The 20,854-nt window shown below is 37.6% G+C and overlaps 1 protein-coding gene across 2 annotated transcripts in view; it reads right to left on the bottom strand.

The window, feature by feature from the left end:
• Positions 1-1,971: 1,971 nt before the first annotated feature.
• The window catches only part of LOC137094505 (contactin-4), a 139,659-nt gene continuing 120,776 nt past the window's right edge, over positions 1,972-20,854 (bottom strand). For both annotated transcript variants that reach the window (XM_067460240.1, XM_067460241.1), the window contains 7 exons: positions 20,281-20,351; positions 16,898-17,132; positions 16,481-16,596; positions 13,713-13,893; positions 7,663-7,775; positions 3,869-4,037; positions 1,972-3,711 (listed from right to left, as the gene is read on the bottom strand). In XM_067460240.1, coding sequence (XP_067316341.1) covers positions 3,617-3,711; positions 3,869-4,037; positions 7,663-7,775; positions 13,713-13,893; positions 16,481-16,596; positions 16,898-17,132; positions 20,281-20,351 — 980 coding nt within the window. In that variant the 3' untranslated portion in view covers positions 1,972-3,616. The remainder of the gene's footprint in view (positions 3,712-3,868; positions 4,038-7,662; positions 7,776-13,712; positions 13,894-16,480; positions 16,597-16,897; positions 17,133-20,280; positions 20,352-20,854) is intronic.

Here is a 20,854-nt window from a genome sequence, read left to right as displayed (position 1 = left end):
ATCTTCTTACCTCCAGAGCATCTAAGATGTAGGTGTCTTTGTTTCTTCAGTAGAACACAAATGAAGATTTTGAACTTCAACCGTTGCAGTTTTCCAGTCATAATGGATGTAAATGGGCAAAATTTCTATGAGTAAAAAAAAACATGCTTAGACATCGTGCACACAAACCCTGCTGCTCATGATGATATTGATGTCTTAAGACACGAACCGATCGGTTTCCGAAGAGTATATTTGTTTTTTTAACTCATATCCAGACAAATCTCATCTGGTTTTCCAATCCGATATTACTTCCGTCTGGTAAGGTCAAACTGGCATATCGGCTGAATGAGGCATAAACATAATATATATTTATGATTCCGCCAGTCTGACCTTACCAGACGGAAGTAATAGTGGCGACAGCTGAGAAAACACGGACACTTAATCATCCAGTGAAGATGAGCTTTTCATTCTCTTTAAATCATGGCCAGTTCCGGACTTACTTTTGAATGTCCGTGGGGCAATTTGCGGAGCTCCTCCAGAGACAGTAATGTTAGCACCGCATCTGACGATACAAAGCACACACTTCAGGGAACCAATCGATCCGGAGAAGCTGTTTCCAGTTGAGTCACAATGTAAACATTTAAGTGCCAAAGATGGACTGATGGCAACACATTCACTTTCCATAGTCGCGGACACATGGTTTAGAAAAAAAAGATCAACACGTTTTAACTTAAAAGGTTATGTTATTGCTGTCTGTAGCACACAGTGGACAAACAGCTGCTGCTTTAACTAGAACTACAGCTGTTATCTCGTGAGAAATGTGATACCTGGCAAAGGTTATTGTTGATTGAATAGCTAGTGACATCAATCGGACATTGTGTCACCTTTGTTTCCTTGCATGTAATTGGTAAAAGCCATGTCTGTCGCCGCTAGAGTTAAAAAATAAAAATCTAAATGGGAAAAAAAAAATTCTCGTTTTTCCGCCGTACCACATTTGCGCTCGGTGTGGATGTACACATTACACAAACAAATAAAACTCTCGCGCGTCCAGTGTGAAAGGACCTTTAGCCTCATCATTAGAGCGCTCACTTCCCACACCGGAGACCACGGTTCGAATCCCGCTGGGAGTTGGTCAGGACCGGTAACATTTGGTGCCAGCTGACACTAGAGGCTGCGGTCCTTAGACTCCTTCCCTCCCTCGCGAAAATATTTACGTTTCCCTCAGAAACGTTGCATTCACGTTTGCAAAGAACTTAATAGGTTCTCGGTACAACAAAAACATTTTGCAAGCGAATGCACATTTTCTTTGGAAGATGCAAACATTTTCAGAGTGAACAAACATTTCTTGGGGAATGCAAAACGTTGGCGAGAGACACCAAAGCACTGACATATTTTCTATCCCATTTCATATATATATATATTTTTCATCAACATGTACCTCCTGAGAAAAGTTATCCGCTATCTGAGAATCTTCCAGATTTTTTTTCCGGATCATTCTCAAATAATACTGGAGAAAATGGTCAACAAGTTTTACACAAGCTACTAAAACTCATGTCAGTTTAAGTGCATTAAAGTTAAAGGGAGTGCATGAAGAAATTCATGTTATTTTTCACTTCGACATTTCATTCAAATTATTATGCTGATAAAATAATTTACACTGAAAAGAAAATTGAACTTAATTAGAAAAATTGCAAAATAGAAGCATTTTCACTAGTATGCTCAGACTTTTGGATCAACTGTATATTTTTCTGTAATTTAAATAACTGTCAGTAAGTACGGTCTCACCCAGCAGAGACTAATCTCAGTCTATTGGTAATTGCCAATCAGTATGCAAGGCTTTGAAGGAATCGTCTCTAGGCAACCATATAGATCAGCCAAGCTCTCTTCCATTCATCAAATTAGAATTAAATGTCTCCTCCCAAATCAGAAATGCTGTAGTACATGTTGGAGGCTTTTACTCATACAGTAGCTAAATCACATATTCGCTCGACATATATTTCAATATGAAATTTTATTTATTTTATCTCTCAGAGATTGTACAGGATTAATACAAAGGTATTAAATAGCTCAAAATGATTACACAACAGCAAAAGAACACCAGGCGAATATGGTACATTTATAAAATGCAAAATTTCAAAGTAAGGCAAAAATATGGAAACTTATCAGGTGATTTAAAGAGTAAAAATGATTAACACATAAAACAAGAAACACATATTTTAAAAGTATAGAATAAAAAAAGTCATAATAAATAATGGTTTTAAGTTTACATGATCATTACTAATATATATATATATTAAATTAAATAAAAACTATGGAGGATAAAACATTTCATTTAGACACAAATACTTAGAAAACTGCGGGAAAGAATATCTGGTTAAGCGAATTTCTGATGACACGCTTTGGTCTCATCTTCAAGAGTACTAACTCAGCAGATGTTTGAAAGAAAGACGATCAGAGGAACAAACATGATAAAGCATCTTGGTATCAGGAAGGAAACCTACTGTTTAACTGACTCCCACAGGAAAATGTAAATGACAGAAGACATCATAAGGAACAAGATATACGTCTCATTTCAAACCATCAAATGCTTGACTGTCAAAGTCATTTTCCAAAATAATAATTCAAAACTAACTAGCAGCAATAAATCGGAGTAATTATCCAGAAACTATGTATTAAACCAAAGTGTCGCTATTCATCAAAACAATATTTCTCAGGCTTATAAAACAACATAATACATTTCACCTATCTAAAGGCCTTTTTACATACACAGACACAGCGCCATTGACTTGACTGACGTGTGTAGGAGGAAAAACTGCATGGGTATAATTCATAATTCAAGGATTTCTCTGGGCGATCCAACATTCCAGGTCCCTACTGCATTACTTGACTTTATATTGTGCTCAATTTGAATCTCAGTTCTGAACACCTAAGCAAAATTAGTAGCTAAAAGAGAAAGCCTGCCTTTTTTGCATAAAATCTACATACAAAAGACAAATAGTTTGACAAAGAGGTACAAAAACCATCACAATATAAGGCAATGGAGCTGAGTCACCAAGTTTTATCTTCTTTAACAAAAAGGAAAATAAAATGCAACTATAACCAACCAAACATTTTTTTAAATATTTTCTTCCTTAGTATTTTTGTCTTGTTTTCAAGTACAACTAACTAAACATTCTTAAATCAAGGTACATTTACTTGAGAAGCAAAACGACTTTAAGTTTAAAAATATATATATATCTGCCAATGGGTTCAGAAAAATGACCTTAATTCTAAGGGAAGACAAGATTATTTTCCTGACCCCAAACAGATATTTGCTCTTATTTTAAGCATATTTTCTCATGAACATCTCAATTATTTTTGCTTCTCAAAGAAATGTATCTTGATTTAAGAATGTTAAGATGATATACTGGAACAGGACAAAAATACTTGGTAAGAAAATCCTTTTTGCAGTGTTTAAGCTGAAGCATGTCATTTATATTTTTCAAATTTTAAAATACTTTCTCCTATCTATGCAACAATTTTAAGCAACAGTTTTCGATTTATCTATACTCCAGCAAACCAGTCTTTTCTGCAGTTCCTCTTGGTGATGTTAGTGCCACGGAAATGACACACTTCAGCTTTAAATAAAGGCAAAGTTCTATGAAAACACCCACGACAACATTAGAAACACTAGTCCGTGAACATGGGCCATCTTGCTTGCGTCTGAACTGAAGTATCCCCTTGAGTTCAGGCCTGTGATGGGAGATGAACACAAAGACATCACAGACAGGATTATATGAAGTAGGCCACTACAAATGTCAAGCTATTGCCTGGTTAGCAGTTTAAATCTGTGTGTACGAGCTCAAAACTCAGCATGCACTATTCTTAATGAGCTCACATGAAGCCTTACTTGACATCTTTGGTATACGTATAGGGCTGCTGCTGCTGCCGTCTCCGCCGTCACTCAGGGCTTTGATCTGAACGAGCAGGTCCTCTTCTGACGGTAACTGAAGCTCCACGGACGTCCTGTTGGTCTCCACTACGCTGCTTCCTCTATGCCAGTTTTGACGATACACAACCTGCGTGGGAGAAAGTGGGTCAGTGAGATGCAACTAGTCTACACCTATTAGTAAAAAACACACACACACACACACACACACGAATGTCACAAAAACAAGGATATTTCATGCCGTACAGTGGCCACAAAGCATATTTGAACACTTAATCCACATACAAAAAAATGCTGCAATGTGAAAGTAACATTTATTATGAAAAAAAATAACATTTCACAAATAAAGGTCATGTTGGCAAACTTTATATATATATAATGTTTGTAATATAAATAAATCAAATTATAAAATGTTTACTTTTGGAATGCAATAAAATAGTGGCCAAAAGTGATGCCCAGCCTAGGAGAACTGACATCACCCTTTATTGAAATATTATTAAAACTTGTTAAAGATTTTGTAAGCTTATTGCATAGTTATGCTTGGAGTAAAGTATTTTACATGAGAATTTGTTTGGCCAGGCTGTCATATGAAGAAATTCTTAACACATGCTAAAACAAGAGAGAACCAACACAATATTAATAAGTGATTATGTTGTAGTGAATGTGTGCTTTTGTTTTTCAAGCTGTAGCTTGCCTTTTATTGCCAAATAATTCTTCCCTAGTTCATATTTAAAACATCGTCATTATTAATATAACATATTTGTATTGGGGTTTTTAAATTTCCCTTTAAAAAAAAGCAGAAAAGCGCATGAAAGTCTGTTATTAATATTTCCCACCATCTTCATGCAATCTCCAAAACCCAGGTAAAAGAGGGAATACAAATTAAAAAATCGTTATCAATTTCAAATTTCAAATTGATTTTCAGTGGGAGGATTATTAGTATGTTTTCTGGCATATCTCGCTGTGAAAAAAAATAGTTTTCAGAATCCATAAATCATTAAAATTTCTCTCTCTCTCTCTTTTTTTTAGATCGACAGTGCAAAACAAATAGCCACCAAACTGATATTCTTTCTTGCTCACACTGACTGCAGAAATTTATGATTATTGATTGCATTATTCTGCAGGTGCCTCGCAGCGGACGGTTAGGATTGCAAATGAATAGATTTTCTCCGTTATGAAAGAGTCTGGTGAGGAGTTGCTAAGCTCATAGCTCCAGATGGAGGATAGAATCAGAGCCGCCCAGCTGTTCGCCGACCCGACAAACCTCTACATTTCAGAGAGGCCGTCGTCAATTAGCTGACAGCACGCTGCAGCAAATTAATTTGCTCAAAAGAAATGAATCACATTGGACAATTTTTAATCCTCTTCGTATGAACCAGCGCTGCAGATGACTTGGGTTTTGAGCACAGCAGGAGATCGGAGCAGCTTGTTCTGAAATGTAAAAAAGCTTCAGATGTTTCTAAACTGTATCTATGACCTTGAGTGTGGCTGCGGAAGCGCTTTTTTGTTCAATGCAAAAGGAAAATGGAAACAAAGTTAGATTATACTAAAGGGGAAATCCAATCTAGACTAAAAAAATACCTTTACATCTAATGTCTAGCCAGATATCTGCTTTAATTTGTTCACTTTTACCATTTATAAGTTATATTTTTGCCAGGGTCTTGCAAAAAGCATGCATCTATTCCAGAACCTTTTGCTAGCAAAAAGGAGAGAGTGGCCTGGATCTTACTATAGGTCACTGCTTATGGAAATTTGATCTTTTTTGACCGATCCCACCCACAGTGTAAAATATATATTTAACAAATAAGTTACCAGGTTGACTTAAAATGTTTAGTTCATTGACATAAAAAATTTGGTTGGTACAATGAATATTTTTGAGAATCGAAAACCTTTATTCAAATATTATTAAAAGATTTTGTAAGCATATTGGGTAATTATGGGTTTTATTTGTGATGACGCAGTGCCATCACAAATTGTGCTATTTTCAAAATGTATACGATTTTTTAATGTGGTTCAGATACAATAATATTTAGAGTTTCTATTTCTTAAAGGGGGGGGGGGGCACTCAGTTTCAGTCAATCTCATGTCAGTCTTGAGTACCTATAGAGTAGTATTGCATCATTCATGTCTCCGAAATGTAGTTTTATTATATTTATAAAAGAAATATAGGCTGTAACGAGTCTTTCAGAAAAAAAAATACAAGCACCTGGAGGCGTATCGTGTGGGCGGAGCTAAAAAATGACGAGTGCGCACAAAGAGGTGACGTCCTCAAGCGTGGAGAAACCCTTGCTATCGATCAGATTCAGCTAGTACAGATATGATCCAGAATCAGATTCAGAGGCTGAAATAAATTGAACACGAGAAACAGCAACAGCAGGACGTCCGTCTCTGTGGTATGTACTGTATTTAGTGGCCTGTCAACATTTGTGTGTGTTTACTCGCAGTTTATGAGGACATGATTCGGTTTATTGTATGCGACTAAACCTTAGCAGTAGCAAGCAAAACGGTTTTGCACGACAGACTAGTGTAATGTTATACATAGAACAACAATGGAGTAACCGTTTGAATGACGCATTTGAATGACGAAGCACGCGATCGTGTCGTTTACTGATGTTTACTCACGCGACGACCCAACAGCACAGACATTTGAAGCAGTTTTACTCACCGGCTGCTTCCAAAGCAGGACTGAACCTTTATTGCTGGGACCGCTCCGTCAAAAACACACTTCTTTGGTATGATTTGGTAAAGTCCTGACAGCAGTGACCGTGGAGATCTACTTTGAGACGCGACTGAAGCGATGTTGTGACGCTTCCCGTCATTTCTGCGTTCAAATCGGTTCAAATGCAGCGCTGCCTTCCCGGAATGCTGTGCTGAAGCATTGAATTCGCTCGACGTCACCCATAGGAATAAAGTGGAGCGCGGCACGACAGACGTGTTGCACGGATGAGTGGATCTGCACCTGAGAGGAGTGTTTATGGGCGTGCATTTCCTCTCTCGCTCTAGTCACTCGCGCACCCTACTGGGAGAAGAGCCCGTACGGCCCATACAAGGACCTTCCGCTCTATCGACGTCAAGCCGACCCATACTCGAAAAAAACTCTCCGAAACTTGTGAGAAACCGGAAGGAGTATTTTTGACACAAAAATCCATCAAATGCCCAACATTAGTTTTTGAAACTTTGTCTATGTTTAGGATGGGAATCCAAGTCTTTAACAGTGTAAAAAGCTCAGTATGCATGAAACAGCATTTCACCCCCCCTTTAAAACAATTTCCTTCATTGTATCAACTAAACATTTTGATTTCAATGAACTCAAAATTTTAAGGCAACCAGGTTACTTAATTTTTTAAGTTAAACCAACAATATTTTTTTACAGTGCAAGATGACATTTCAACAGCTCAACAGCTTACACAAAGGTTGCATATTGTTAAGGATTCTTATGATATTTAATGGTATGCACGTATGTGAAACTGGAATTAAATACAATGCCGTGTAAAATGGTTTGCACTTCAAATAAGAAGTTCAAAGGAAGTTGCATGAGCATATCTGGAAAAGCTTCACTAGCACTTCAAAAATAAAAAAGTGAAATGAAAAAAACAGAGTATATAATGCAGCTTTCAAAGGTAATGTTCTTAGTCATTTATCTCCAAGTTGCTTTATGTGAACCACAAGCTTATGTGGTACACTGATACAGCATGTTTATCAGCAAAGAAACAGAAGAGCGAGAGCAAAAAAAAAAAAAAACCTCCCCAGATTACCTTGTAGCCAGTTACTTCTGATTCATTGTCCATCGCCTTCACATGTTCCCAGTTCAGAAAAACCTTTGAGTTTGTCAGGTTCCACTCAATGTTCCCTGGGGCTTGACTTGGAGCTGAAAGACATAAATCATATTCCGCTTTACTTCCAGCTCGTGTAATATGACTGAGCAACATCTCCTGATTTTATTTCGTCCTTTGCGATCTTTACAATCAGCATTGCACCAGCTGAGGTATCACAAAGTTAAGACTTGAGCTCAGTGGCGTGAACTCAATACAGCTTAGCTCTCGCTTTAAATTAGCTGGACTATAAATGGATTTTTTATGTTGCAGCAAAAAACTGCCATGTAACATTGTGCAGAATATTAAAATATAAATTTTGTGATCATTTATTGACACTTATGGCTTTCGAATCCTGTAACCGAATGTCTAAGCTGCTCTTTTCCATACACTGAAAGTGAATGAGCAGTATGGACTACATTTACTATGCTTTTATCTCTTTGAAACTTGACAGGACCTGGTCCCCATCCACCTTAATATTAAGACAACAAATCTGAGAAGTCATTCATTTTTTGTTCCACAGAGTAAAACAAGTCACATGAGTTTGGCACAATATGAGGGAGTAAATAATACTAGACATTTCTGTTTAATGTGAATTATCCCTTTAAGGCCAACATTTCTGCTCGAAACATCGTAATTGTAACACTAAAGAGAATAGGGCTTAACCTTGAGTCATGAGTAGAACACACATGAGTAGATCGAGTACATCAACACCCCAAATGCTTCACAGTCCTGTAGCTCATCCTGGGTCGACATTTCATCCAGTAACATTAGGCAGTTTTGATTTATATGACGTTTAATGTTAATGATCACATTATTTTGCATATGCATCTGCTTGCATACTATAGATTGTTTTACTGCGCCTTCCTCATATGGGTTTTGATCTGGAGATTAAGTACTTATTCAGTAGATGTGTAATAGCGCCCCCTAGCATCTAACAATGAATACACGGAAACCCGGAAAATTCCGCTTTTGCCCGGGATGTGTTTTCTCACAAATAACAGAAAATACATTTTTTGGCGGGGAAAGTGTTCATGTTGGTTGCTGAAAGTTTTTATCTTTAAACAATTGTCAAATATTAAATGTTTAGCCACTTGCATCTTACGATGTACTCTTTCACTGCTATAACTAAATAGCCTGTCACGCTGGAATTCATAGTTTTCAGTCATGTGACTGTTGCGGTGCCCTGGAGGGCAAAACAGCCATAGAACTGCAGTACAAGCCTGTCAATTAAAAAAAAAAAAAATATGGACAAGATGCAAGTTTTGGGCACTTGTGATCCATAAACAGCACCTGCTGCAGTATTGTAGTATTTTAATCACTAAAAACAGCGGGACGTTTTACAAGGCTTCACATAAACTTCATGTAAAAGGGTGTGTTGCACCAATAAGAATTACAATTAAGCAAATTTAACGCTAATCATTTAACGCTAATCAAAATTTGGTGATATGTTTTTTTTTTTTTTGAGTTGTGTTGCACCACTTAATTTTAAACACAGATATACTACCACACAGAAACAGTGATCGGGATGAACCGACTCCAGGCTAAATCATTCTTTCTAGTGCAACCCATCCTTAAAGTGCCTTAATGTACTATAACAGTGATATTAAAAGATTACGTTTAGTTTACACACTTTTGATGATACATTCTATATACAGGCAAGTAGATGAGGCAAGAATATGAACGCACTGTTTTTTTAATAATGGTTTTCGATGGGAAACCATAAATATGTATATTGCATTTATATTCTGTGTTCATTAGCTTTCATTAACAAATTTAACAATTTGGCCATTTCTAATTATTTGTGGGGAGTTGGTGATTGGCTGTCTGTTGCTAAGCATCTAGCTTTAAAAATTCTAACACTGCATTGTTTCACATTGTACGTTTGGCACTGCGTAAATGGCGTTAACCCTGCTTTTACACTTTTTTGAGAAAAGTTTACTTTACCTGGGTTTAAAAGCTGTTTAGAATGATGATAACCTGGAGTTAAGTGCTGTGTGAAAAGCCGTAAAGAGATATCGGATTTATCGTAAATACGTTTTCGAGGTAAAAAATTGCACATGAACGGCCTCTGATGTCGTGTTTACCACTGGGAAGTTCTGAAATAATTTTGATACCCAAGTTCCTGAGATGGGCGTGGCATAACCGTTAAAAAATGGCAGATGGGAGACGAATTTCTGCTGTGGCAGGTGTTTTTTTTTTTTTTTTCACAACAATTTAATTGTCTTGTCTTGTCTTTTAAGTAGTACATATTTACATAAATTAATAATCATTTGACGCATATTGTGTATTTTAAACACATCAAAAATCGCATCTAGTTGACCCTCATTCGAGAATAGTGAGCAAGCTGACTATCTAGTGTGGTAAAAGTAGCTCTACAATAGGATCATGTTTGGCTGAAAACTATTGCCCTTTTAGTCTTTAAGCAGCCTTTATTGCCTACATTATGCCTTTATTGTGAATGTGATTATAAACAATATGCTTTCGTTTTGTGCTGGACCGGGAAATGACTGAAAGGTTTTAGTTTTAAAATAACATTTTCCAAAGATGCACAAAAGTATGAACCTGGCGTCCTCCATTCTTTCTGACAACAAAGCACCTGAACACAACAAGCTCGTAATCACGACTTCTGAAGTGGGAAGTAGGAAACTTCCGATAGCACGTGAAGGCAGCATACTATATGTGACTTAGCAGAGTTCACATAGAATAATAAAGCAAATGACTAAAACATTTTTAAAAACTTTCCCTCCATGGTGTTGTAAAGTATTGCAATTTTCAATCTTCTGATGTGCCAGACTGCTTGAATGTCATTGTGGCCTTTTTCCCTTTATTTCCAAAATTGCTTAGGAGCGATTGTATAAATGTTGTGTTTGCCACTGCCTGGTCATGTGCCCACTCAAACAATTCAGAAAACATTTTTCAGTCAACTACTTTTCACAGTAATTGAGGGATTTAAACATAGTTTAACTCCAATAGAAAAATGAACCAGGATAAATCTGATCCCCCTTGAATTTCTTGGCTAGGACATTGTGCACCCTGCATTCATGCTTTAAAAAATTGAGGATAATAGCTATCGTAATTTCAAGCAATTTAACTAATGATACTCAGCCCACCGTGTCTACAATACATGCTATTATGATATGCTATACTCTATCATAACAGTGGTCCGCAGTATCACAGAATGTTTAGTCGGAGAATCTACCTTAAAAAAGGAAAAAGAACAATTGCCTATCTGCTCCAACACAAAGAAAGAGATCTGTCAAGCTCTTTATTTTAAAGCGGCCTTTAATTGCACACTCAGTCTATTAGCTGAAAATAGCTAAAAGTCTCCCTCCATAGTAATGTCATAGTTTATCTGATCAGTTTCTGGCTCAGTTAAACACGGTGTTTTGTTCTTGATTATTGGCATCAGATAATGAGCCTATTTAGCCACGGTAGTTTAACAGAGGCCACCTTAATCTCTCATAGTGTTGAAAACAGCCCACTAAGAGTTTAACAGGGTCGGATTATGATCCTGTCAGGCCTCTAATCTCACATCTTTGAAGTCCCACCCTACTCATTTAGTGGCAGACCTTTTAAGGCCCTGATAAAATGCAACTTTATTTCCAGGCTGAAGGTCCATTAGAAAGAAAGCATACAACAACTAACACAAAATGACATCTGATAAAATCATTTAAAAAGAGACAATTGTCCTAATACTTTCTCATAGGTGACTGCTATCACACCACACTTTGCCTAGGTTTTGACAACAGCATAATAATAGCATTCTAGGAATTATCCAGGCGACAAATAAATTAGGCATCAAACTTCTCATTAAAGCCATACATTTTTTTTACTCTTGACTTACAAAATAGAGCTTGCACTGCTCTCCCTTGTTTTTCCCCCCCGATATAATACTCATGCAATCATTGTAGTAAAACGGCAGTTTATATATGCTCACTTTTTAAACTTAACCCACAAGGGAGCAGTATAAAAAGAAGTACAGTATGCTCTAAAAAGGTTTATTTTAACGTAATCCGAACACATACAACTTACTCCAGGGTATCTGAGGTTTTACCAAGTCAAATTTAAGACTTTTTAAGACCTTTTTAAGACCATTATGAATTAAATTTAAGACCTATCGCGCAATAAAATAAAATAAAAAACATGCAAAGGAAATGCAGAATCACTAAATTACTTATTATACTTATATTATTTAATATATTTAAATTTAACAAAGTATTAGTAAACGTATTATTCATAGCTCAATCCCACCAGGATTAGCATATTATATATAGCCTATACACACACGCACACACACACGTTACATTTATTTTATTTTTTTGACAATTTTTTTTTTATCTATAACACAATAGTCACACATGGCAATAAAACAAACTAAATGCATGAATCTTGTTTGGTAGGACTATAAAAAAAAAAAAAAAAAAAAAAAAAAAAAGGCTGGTCCAGTGGTGTGCTATCTATTTTTAATAATATGATTGCTTGGGTTGGGAAATATGACCAACATCTTAAAAGTAAACGACAGCAATAAGCAATTGCTTAATATAAGTAAAAAGTGTTCAAGTACTTACGCAATCAAGTACACGGTCAGTAATAAAATATATACTTATAAACAAATGACAATAGGACAAATAAATACAACATAAAGATGCATATCTACAACCAGTGCTTTAAGTGTAAGTAAGTATAAGTGCTGTTTTCCCCGTTTGTGTTGTTCTTAAGCTATATTAGTTTGCTTTCACTTTGAGAACTCACTAATGCGCAGATCCAGTAGGCTACTTACTGACACGTCCCAAACTTTTTTACTCAAGTCAGGATATAGACATATGCATAATGTGTGTATTTGATTGTTTAAGAGTAGGCTAATGAGCCTAGAAATAACATTCAATACACTCGCGCGAGCGCTGACAGGCAGCAAACACACGCCGTCTGACATCGGAGTTCGGAGTTTTCATCACTGTTATTAACTCTTTTTAGTGCAGTCGGGTATATTATACTTTTATTTGGTCATTATGCAAGATGGTGAGAAAGATTTGCCTTCGCACTCACGATGGCAGAACTGGAGGAACCGTCAGCTAAAGAATAATATCTGTTTTATGGTCTGTGGGGTACAATCGGAAAGAGGCTCGTGCCAATAACACGAAAGCTGATTGGCTGCAATATAAAGATGCATACTGGTCTAATTTGTAGTTGTAATACAGCGAACAATAGTTGGACTAGCGAAAGAAAGAACTACAACATTCCAGAATAAACACACACGCGCGCGCGCTGAAGGGAGGTGGGAGTATTTCAATGGGTTAGCGTTACATGGACGTAGGGAAATGAAGACCTGTTTAACATTATTTAAGACCTAGAACGCAATGCTTCCGTGAATTTAAGACTTTTTAAGGCTTTTTAATTTTGAAATGTAAGACTTTTTAAGACTCCGCGGGCACCCTGTCACTCACCAACATATTAGCTTTGGCATATAACATTCAACATTGCCTATACTTATAGTCATCATTATTCATTTCATCTTTAATGATATGCCCCAAATATTTTATTTTAGTGCTTACAATTTAGTACTGGCCCAGACAGATAGAAATCTGGAGAAAAAAAAGGTCCTTCTCCCCTTTTGTTCTACATATCATGGCAACACTCTTCTTTGCATTATATTACATATGTGGTAAGGTGCCTGCCATTTACTTTATTTTGTCGGTCTCGGGCACCCATCCTGAAGCTTTGGAGGCCCCTTTAAGTCACCTCAGGGCACTGGACCCTCTGCTTCTGAAGACTACACCTGATACTTTTAATTATTATTGACCTTTTTGTTTTTTCATTTTAAATCCATGTACACATATTTCATTTAGTTTCTATTCTATACTATGTCAGAACAAATCCAGCATTCATGCCACACAACCACACAGAGCATTTTGTGTCAACTTCTCATATACCTTTTTTCAAGATTTCTTTTTTTCAGTAGAAATCAATCGTTTAAAACCGACATGACTTACGTGGCTTCTTGGTGGTGATGCTGATGGGGGTGCTGGAGGGCCCGGTGCCCGCACTGTTGTGTGCTCTGACTGACACCAGATAGATCGTGCTTCCCTTCAGACCTGTGATGTTGACTGAGCTTTCCGTGACCCTTACTCTCTCCGCATCGCTTTCTGGTGACCCATCCTCCAACCACTGCACCTGTAAAAGTGAAGGTTACATTTAAAGAGACAGTAAAGGCCGGTTCACACAGATCAGTGGAATGAAAAAAACACACAGTCTAAAGAGAAAAGTTAAACTTCTTTTAACCCAAGCACCATGTTTTTAGAATTCATTGTCATGGATGAGAAATTGCATAAGACGTGAGCGCAATGGTTAAAGATTTCATTCTATTGTGTTTACTTTGAAAAACCATGAAAAGTAGTGCATTCTTTGCATTCGGCCCTTTAATCATTTAACATTTTACCCCTCCGCCCCCCCGATTACCCCCCACCCAACACACACGCACGTTAGGTATTTGTGAATTGTGGGGACTTTCCATAGGTGTAATGTATTTTATACTGTACAAACTGTACATTCTATCCCCCTACACTGTCCCTGCCCATCACAGGAAACAATCTGCATTTTTACATTTTCAAAAAACATAATTTAGTATGTTTATAAATCCATTTACATTGTGGGGACCACTGGCTGTTCCCCACAATGTAGGTGATCTCAGGTTTATATTACAATGTGGGGACACACAATGTAATATAAACAAGTACACACACACACACACACACACACACACACACACACACACACACACACACACACACACACACACACACACACACACACACACACACACACACACACACACACACACACCTTTTACCTACAGTAACTGAGTAACTGCAACTGCAAAATTATGGCTTTGAATTGATTACATTCTCTATCCAGTCGTTGGTACTTGAAGTGCTCTGATGTTTAGGAAATTATGCTTATTCAATTCATGTGCAGGTCAGGGGCATGATTATTTAGGTAATTGTTTTCTTTAAAATGAAATCACACTAAATTACAGACAATCAAAATTACAAGAGAAAAAAAGACAGATAAGTCACATTGATGTAAAAGTCAGTGACGACAGTGAAGGACGAGAAGGACCAGTGTGTTACACATTCATTTTGTGTTCGTTTATTTGATTAAAATCCTTCAATGTTCGCTGATACCCGCCTCCTTCTTCCTATAACTACGAACTTTGTTACAGTCAGAAATACTGTAAAAAAAAAAAAAAACTAGTTAGAGTGTATTTTAGTTCACCTCAGTCCACAACAAAACCTTTACATTTTTCAAAATTCAGAACAGTCATAAAAAATAAGTATGAAAGTATGAAACAAACATAAATTATAGTGATATTCATTATAAACAACATTTAACATGAACAGCAACTCTAAACAAAATGTATTTTCTCAAAAATTGTACTCTCTCAATCGGTACAAATCCAAGTGCTACGCATGTTCTGCTTTATGTGAACTGTCTTATAAAAATAACAGCATGTTTCAGCTGATAAAAAACATGACTTATATTCAGAAAAATGCCCGCGATCTTTCTTGAAACCAATACGGAAGTAATGTAAACTGCAATTCCTCAACTGGCCACTAGGGACAGGCTCCAGAAGGGAGCAGAAACTCATTGAGCCCCATGTTAAAATTCCCAACTTTACAGCAGAAAAAAACATGTTTACAGCCTGGTACAAATTGTGGTTTTGGCCTATACGGCTAATTTCATGACAACTGTGCGGGGGTTCATCTTTTTATAACTCATTCGTTTGCGTTATACAAAGCCTTAAAGTTCTGCATAATTAAGGGCGTGGTTACTTTAAGTGACAGGTGGATAGCCATTTATCCGCCGTCTATAGTCATTGCGTCAGCTAAGCTCCGCCCGCATCCCGTCTCTTTGCCCATTTTTTGTTATCCGGGAGTGACGCACGATGACTCGCTCGCAAGAAGGCAACGACCAGCTCATTTCTACTTTATGTTTCAGAGCGGCTTATCGGAATCCGACGTCACGGACACTACGTCCATATTTTTTTATAGTGTATAATACACCCATTCTTTTTAATTAATTGAATGGCCATTATGTTTCTGCTTGAGCAAGTGTGCTTCCAACCTCACAGCTGAGAAATCGACTTGAGAAGAATGTCATTTCTGTTCCTGCATTAGGGTTCAATACACTAACTCTGTGACAAAGTCACTGTGACTCAGTTTCTTTTTTTACTTCGTTCAATAAACATCTGCACACTGCAGCAAGGGACTCTGGAAGTATTGGTGGATTTTCATGTGCTTTTTTTTACTACCCGAAGCTGTGAACGACTTTGTGGTTTCACCACGGAACAACCGCGTGACCTGGGATTTCTCGCGGAGGCTCGGTCGGGGTTGGAAGGAGAGAAATGGGCAGAATCCTGTGGGTTTCTCACGCGGTGAGAAACGACCTAGCAGCTGAAGTGTTTGCAGGAGGGGGAATTGATGTATGATGTCCACACATCTGAAAGGTGATTTATATAAGTGCCCAGAAAGCCTGGGTATTGGCGCTCCCCGGGAGACAGGACCAGCTGTGAGAAGACCTCTTCATTCTGCAGATGAGATTGTGAAAAATGTGGCCGGGGGAGCGCAGGCTCTTGTTGGGGAACAGGAAATTGCACACCCTGCCATCAGCACAGTGCATACATTACGGAATCTGATTGAGGTGATGCAGTCTAAGGTCAGAATCTCTTTTTTCCCTTCCTCCATTTATGGTGTTTACGTACCTCATAGCCTGTTATCCGTCCTTTGCTGCCACTTTGGTGGACATGTTCCCAGAATACCTCGATCTCAGACGCGGACAGAGTGCGGGCCCAGACTCTAGGAGGAGCTACGGAGGGTTCTGTACGTGATGTCAGCCATATTAAAGACAAGGGGAAAGGAATGGAAAAAACAAAAGCTAATGAGATCAGACAGTTTACAGGATTTTAGTGCTTAAACGCACCACCTGTTTGCTAGAACTGATTGCGCTGTTAGCACACTTGCGAATACAGAAATTACCATCAAAGTGCACTAACACAGCTGTAGAGGGAGTGTAATTAAAAATTGCAATACATCCATCAACTTTTGTCATTCTTAAATGATGTCCAATGATGTCCTTGCACAATTTGCATACAATCAGCACAGAATACAAGCATATTAACCTTCATCTGCTGAATATACAAGGACCACCGGGCTAAACGGTCCCTCTCCGATGTCGTTGTAGACGCCGACTTTTACTTCAAACCGTGTGAGGGGCGGAAAAGTATCATTTTTATAAACATATCGTGATGCGTCAGCCGAGGCCAGCACGCTCTGTTTCCATGTGGTTGTGCCAAGCGGACGGAATGCCACCACGTAACCAAACTTTTCTCCATTTTGTAGCTCCTCCGACACTGGCTGTGAGAAAAGAAGTTGAGAATCAAACACGATTCAATGACTCGCTCATATAGAAAGTCACTTGTTTTGTTGCTAAATCAATTAGTGTTTTATATCGATACACAACAGGTCATTCGTGTTCTTAAATCTGATTGGCCGAGAGTCAGCATGTCCGCTTGCAACAGTTCATTGCGAGATGTTTCATAGCGCCCCCTAGCATATAACAGAGAAAACACGAAAAGCAGTAAAATTCTGTCAAAAGAGTTAAGAGCTCTTTTAGAAGAGAATGTAGTTATTGAGACCTCGTGGTCATGCCAATATATAGCCACATTGCATGGCTACTCGTTTGATATAGCTCATATACTGTATAAATCATTATCAGTCTTTCATTGAATTAGGTGGGAGCTAAAGAGTTATTTTGATGCTTTTTGCTTGCTTTGATTCTCTGATTGAATCTCTGTCTTTTTTATTCCTCTGTTGAACACAATCATTTAAACAATAAGTTGAGATAATGTAGGCTTAAAAAAAGCATATACCTTCAATTAACAACCTTGTAGCTTACAGTAGGTTTTTCTTTAAATGTTTAAGTTATCATTCATAATTAGATTCTCCATGGAGAAAATGAATGGATTTTTTGAAGGAACACTTTTTGGAAATAGGCTCATTTTCCAACTACCCTAGAGTTAAACAGCTGAGTTTCACCGTTTTCGAATCCCTTCAGCCGATCTCTGCGTCTGGCGGTAGCACTTTTAGCATAGTTTAGACAGTTATCATCACGCTCAAAAATGACCAAAGAGTTTTTATATTTTTCCTATTTAAAACTTGACTCTTCTGTAGTTACATTGTGTACTAAGAAAATTAAAACTTTTTTAGGCCGATATGGCTGGGAACTATAATCTCATTTCTGCGTAATAATCACAGAACTTTGCCGATGTACAATGCACTGTAATTTTTTTTTTTTTTTTTTTTACAAAATAAGATATATTAAAGTTAATCAAACTTTGAAATAAATTGTTTTTGTTTACAATGAACATGTTTGAGAATTTACAACCTTTATTCAAATATTATTAAAAGATGTTGTAACCATATTGGGTAATTGTGTGTTTTATTTGTGATGACGCAGTGAAACATGCCAAATTGTGCTTTTTTCACGACTTATCAATTTTTTTTTGAAACTCAATATTTTGAGTTTCTATTTATTTAACCAATTTCCTTCATTCTATCAACTAAAATGTTTAATTTCAATAAACAACATTACATGCCTTGTAACCATGGAGACATTGGTGAGAAATGATTCTGGTATTTACTTTGGTGTAGATCCTGAACCGTATTTATTTGAACTGGAACTGAAGATTGGAAGATTGGAACATGATAAGCAAGAAAGTGTAGCTGAACAGACTAATCGCACAGGTAAATCACAACCTAATTTGCCAGCTGCAACTCTGCAACTACACAAACTTAGACTGAATCCGAAATAACCCGAATAATAATAATAATTTTATTCAATTTATATAGCGATTTTCAAGGCACTCAAAGCGCTTTACATGGAGGGAGGAAATTTCCTCAACAACCACCAATGTGCAGCATTCACCTGGATGCTGCGACGACAGCCATATTGTGCCAGAACGCTCACCACACACCGGTTGATTGGTGGAGAGGAGACTGAGTGATGAAGCAAGTCAGTATATGGGTGTGATTAGGAGGCCATGATGGACAGTGTCCAATGGGCAAATTTGGCCAGGATGCCAGGGTTACACCCCTACTCTTTTTCAGAAAGACATCCTGGGATTTTTTAATGACCAAAGAGACTCAGGACCTCGATTTAATGTCTCATCCGAAGGATGTTGCATGTTACAGTATAGTGTCCCCATCACTATCTGGGGCGTTTGGACCCACACAGACCGCAGGGTGAGTGCCCCCTGCTGGCCTCACTAATACGTCTTCCCCTAAACCCTAATTCACTATTCCCTATGTTAGTCCACTAATGCAGTTCACTTAAATGAAAACGAGAGAGTGGATTCAGACAGCAGCTGTGTGTACATAGGCTGTACACTCGTTATTGCAGTGTAATGTGGGATTGAATGAGTGCACTCAACGTCCACTATGGTTTCGGACACCACTACAAATGGTTGTCCCCTCAAATAATGCCCAATTTAAGGGTATAGTCGGCAATTTTGGATTCAGCCTTAGTGTCGTTGGAAGTTCCCTAGCTGGGAACTATTTGCAGGTGCTGCGTAATTTGATTGTGCCTGCTGAATCCATGGTACTGCAGCAAATTTACCTGATTACTACACAGGAATGAGTGTATAGTCCCTAGCCATATCGGTCTAGAAAATCACAACTTCTCATTTTCAGTCAGTCTTAGTACACAAACTATTTAAAATGAGCCTATTTTCAAAAAATGTGGATTGTTCCTTTAAGTCTGTTACCAGACAGTTTCATTCTATTAGCATCCTTGTAGCACCGCTGAACCACTCAAATTCTAATCTCAACGAGTAATTTGAGCATTATAAGCACAAAAAAATGAAAGTGTGCACTGTTCCCCTCAACAAGTCCCATGATTTTAGGTGTCTCTCATGCCTATAAAACAAACGGTGTGGGATGATTCACAAGGCAAAGTTTCATAGGATTAGGGGGTTGTTCAAAGTATGAGCAATAATGCATTAAAGCAAAATCATTCAGCAGACATGACGTTACATTACTGCAAGTTGACAAGCAATTTTCCGTGGTAGGTTTACATTGTTGCCTGCATAATCTGAAATCCATTGAATATAAGTAAATAAAGTTGACAGATGTAAGCACTGCTGTGTCAGTCAAGAAACCCCTGGACTTAGTGAAAAATATGGTGCATTTTGAATGTAATACTGTATTTAAACACGTCGCTGAATATCTGCCGTGACAGCCGGTGAGATTACAAGAAAGCCATTGATAAACATTGTCATTTCAGATTTACTGGTATGAAAGCTGTCTTATATCTGCATCTTCATTATGATTTACATACCAGAGGGAGCAATCCCACTGAGGCAAAGAGCAAAGACGACAGCGCAGCCTTTTAATTAAACCTTGTCTAATTTAAACCACGTCACCGTGGAGAATTCCCTCAGAATCCGATCCACGAGAGAAGGCTGATTTGAAAATGCTCCTGTCACAATAAAGACGCTGAGCTCACCTCCCAAACAATCACGAGTTCACCTCGGTTGCCTCCACCTCCGCTCACGTTAGCCGGGGCGACTTCAGGATCTACAAGCCAGAACAGAGAACAGACAACAGAACAGAAGAAACGGGTTTTATACCTGCGGGATTGGTGGAAAATCCAAACACTTCCTTTTCCTGAGCAGCGGCTTCTTTTCAAAATGTTTCAAAGAATCTGAATGAGGTAGAATATAACAACCTGTAGAATCTTTTGTTTTCTTGCTGAACAATGGTCTGGGAGGCCAGTTAGACCTGCTTAAACCAGATAAGACCCGTTCATGCTGGTTTAAAATGCTATTTAGGATATTAATTAATATCTGCTTCTGGTTTATTTTGATGTTTTTATGGCACTTTATGATACTTGTTTTGTAATGTTCAACATTTAATTACGTATGTTCATCGATCTTGGGTGACAAATGTTGATATCTGTTTTATTATATATATTGTTTTCTATAAATTATAATATAATTGTATTTAGTGCAGGGCAATCGACTTATCACAAAATAAAAGTTTGTGTTTACAAAATATATGTGTGTACTGTGTATAATTAT

This window comes from Pseudorasbora parva, chromosome 12 (genome assembly GCF_024679245.1).
Source record: "Pseudorasbora parva isolate DD20220531a chromosome 12, ASM2467924v1, whole genome shotgun sequence".
In the NCBI taxonomy this organism is placed as follows: domain Eukaryota; kingdom Metazoa; phylum Chordata; class Actinopteri; order Cypriniformes; family Gobionidae; genus Pseudorasbora; species Pseudorasbora parva.
Note: the sequence above shows the minus strand (reverse complement) of the source record. Positions and strands in the feature narration are given on the sequence as shown.